Source organism: Condylura cristata, unplaced genomic scaffold (genome assembly GCF_000260355.1).
Source record: "Condylura cristata isolate star-nosed mole 26May11 unplaced genomic scaffold, ConCri1.0 scaffold00016, whole genome shotgun sequence".
NCBI lineage: Eukaryota > Metazoa > Chordata > Mammalia > Eulipotyphla > Talpidae > Condylura > Condylura cristata.
The window spans coordinates 11,468,989-11,471,855 of record NW_004567117.1 but is presented as its reverse complement, the minus strand read 5'-3'; the positions used below and the strand labels follow the sequence as shown (position 1 = coordinate 11,471,855).

General features: G+C 37.0%; 1 protein-coding gene across 1 annotated transcript in view; it reads right to left on the bottom strand.

Moving 5' to 3' along the window:
• GREB1L (growth regulation by estrogen in breast cancer-like) overlaps positions 1–2,867 on the bottom strand; it is a 218,656-nt gene that overhangs the window by 69,077 nt on the left and 146,712 nt on the right. Inside the window, exon 8 of the mRNA XM_012725965.1 lies at positions 2,269–2,391. Within this exon, the coding sequence (XP_012581419.1) occupies positions 2,269–2,391 (123 nt within the window). The remainder of the gene's footprint in view (positions 1–2,268; positions 2,392–2,867) is intronic.

Below are 2,867 nucleotides of genomic sequence, written 5' to 3'. Positions count from 1 at the left end.
CAAGACTATTGGGACTTGGGGTCCTGGTGACCCAGCAAGTAGAGCCTGAATGTTGAATTCCTTTATTAAGAACAACACATTAAAAAATTTTTTTACTGGTTTGATTAAAACTGGACTATTGCTTAATATATTTCAATGTATTTTCATTATTTTGAGGTACAAAAGGCTACTTATATATTCAGCTCTCCCTCTTTGGAAAGGTAATATGTTTTATTGCTTTCTTACCCTAATGCGAGTGGTTTTAAATCTTCAAGTGAAGCCATCACCAAGCATTAGAATCCTGCTTTGTGGCATTGGACAAAGGTTTTAAAATATAGTAAACACTTGATAAATTTTTGTTGGACCAAATAAATATTAATTTTAATATTATAGTTTTAAAATTATGTATTATTATTACCCCAGGACTAATGGTAGGAAGTATACCATGGAATAAGTTACTGAAACAATAATCTAAGAGAGACATGTAGTTTTAACATCATTGCAATGACAGTTAATTCTTCAATGTCAAGAGTTAAATGCCAACTTATTTTTTACTTGAATACTTATTACCTGATGTTTTTACATTTATTCTAAAGAGAAATGCTCTTTCATCTTAGAGCACAGCCTCTACCTAATGTCTCAAACCACTTAAAAATTAGACTTTAAAAATTCACAATGAAGTAATTATAGGTGAATATGGACATATAGCAAGAAGGGCTTTGCTAAGAAATCATTGCTACTGTTGCTAACACACTCTCATAAATACTTTCATCTTAAAAATAAGTAGAAAAAAACCTAGTAGCTGATCAGAATTTCATATGAATTTGAGAGAGAAGAGCTATTGAAATAAAGAAACACAGCCTTCAACTTGTGGTTGAACAGACACTGGAAAAGCATGTGTACTATGAAGACTGTATTCTCAGAAGAGTAAAATGGTATTTTACAAAAAACAAGCAAACAAAACAAAACAAAAAAGAATTCTTTTAACATATTTTCCTTCTTGTCTAAATTATTACCTAAGCTGGTTCTGAATAATTTTATCAAATCTTATCTGCATAGATCTTATCAGTTATAGCCCTCCAGTCTTTCAGTCACCTGGAAATAGTAAGTCCCACCTAAAGCCTCATCCTGACCTCAGGGCCTGGGCCAGTGCAGTCCTCTATCTTGGAGGAATTTTTAGAAGCTTAGACTTGTTACTTAATCTGTTCAGTACCAGATCAGCTATTCTGCTGATCCTGCTCTGATATCATAACCTAGAGGTTACAGACACTAAAATTTTATCTGGTTATCTGTAGCCTAGCTCCTCTCTCCTACCATTAGAAATGAGATCCTCTTCCTTTGTGACCCTCAATCTTACCATGAGACCTTACTTCATTTTGGTTTTGTTTGTTTTATTTTATTTATGTATGTATACAAGAATTGTGGTGTAGGCCACGGGTGTGGGGGATAACAGTGGGGAACAGAAAAGATAAATCTACTGAAATACATTGCTGAGGGGAGCAGTGGATGAGACAGGAGATGCACCATGTGGGTCAGCTCCCTGGCTGGGTATCGAAGTCATGCTGCAGTAGCTTTCAATAGTGTGATAGCCTGAGACTCTACCCACAGCACTCCCAGGAAGGCATGGGACCTTCTTTTGTATCCTAGTTGGTACAATACTCCTTACAGTTTTCAGTTAGCTTAGCGCCCTAATGGATCCCAGTCTTAATGAGTATGTCCCAATACATGCCACCAAATAGTTTCCCTCATGTCTAGATTTCTCCTTATTAACAACTGTTAGGTGCCTTTAGAGATTAAATTTCCTACCAACTGTCAGTTCTTTTCTCCATTTCTTGTCTTGTAGGGACAAGACTATTGGGACTTGGGGTCCTGGTGACCCAGACTGACCCAGAAAATGCTGTTTCAATTCTAATAGAACCCAAGTAATATATCTATATCTCTATCAGCAATAATTTTAAATTACCTCATTAAATATTCATTCACTGGCCCTCCCTGGTGGCGCAGGGCACTGCAGTAAGAAGCTTAAGCCACTTCCGCATGAGTTCGATCCCCGCCTGCCCCGGAGGAGATCCACATGGTGTAGCAGACCTCTCCTGGCCCTCCCACTGCTCCCCTCAGCAGTGCACTTCATCCATCTGCCTGTTCTGCTCCCCACTCTGTCCCTGGTGAATCCTCTCACCCTCCGCATCTCTGGCCTATACCCCAGTTCTATATGAATAAATCAATAAATCTTTAAAATATATATATATTCATTCACAGCTTAAAATTCCAAAATAAAATATCCCATACCTGTCTGAATGAATCCTGATTTATATCCATTTGTTGTGCCATTTTCTGAGGTCACAGTTGATGACACTGATGAATTTGGTTTAATAGAATGGCAAGCAGTGGAGGATTGTCGGCTTCTACATTCTGGAAGAGTAAGATCATATTGTAAGGAGACTGATATTACATTTAAAACAGGTCATGGAACATGCTCTATGGAATGATAAAAATAATTTGCTGCTCCTGAAGTGATAGTCATATTCCAACTGAAAGCTCAAGATGGTGACCACAATTTGCCTCCTAGGTCAGCTGTCATGTGTAGAAGGCAAAGAAAAGTTTACAAATTATAAATGTATTTTTCTTCCTCACAGGAAAAATATTATTCATAATGAACATAATCAAGCTAATTTTTCAGGCAAGACCAGGGCTAAAATATCAATTACTTATTTTGTTAAAAGATTTGTTATTTAAAATGGGCAGAAGAGCTAAAAAGACACTTTCCAAAGAGGAAATGTAGATGGTCAACAAGCATATGAAAAAATGTAATAAGGGAGATGCAAATTAAAACCACAATGAGATACCACCTCACCCCAGTGAGAATGGCACATCTTCAAACAACTAGC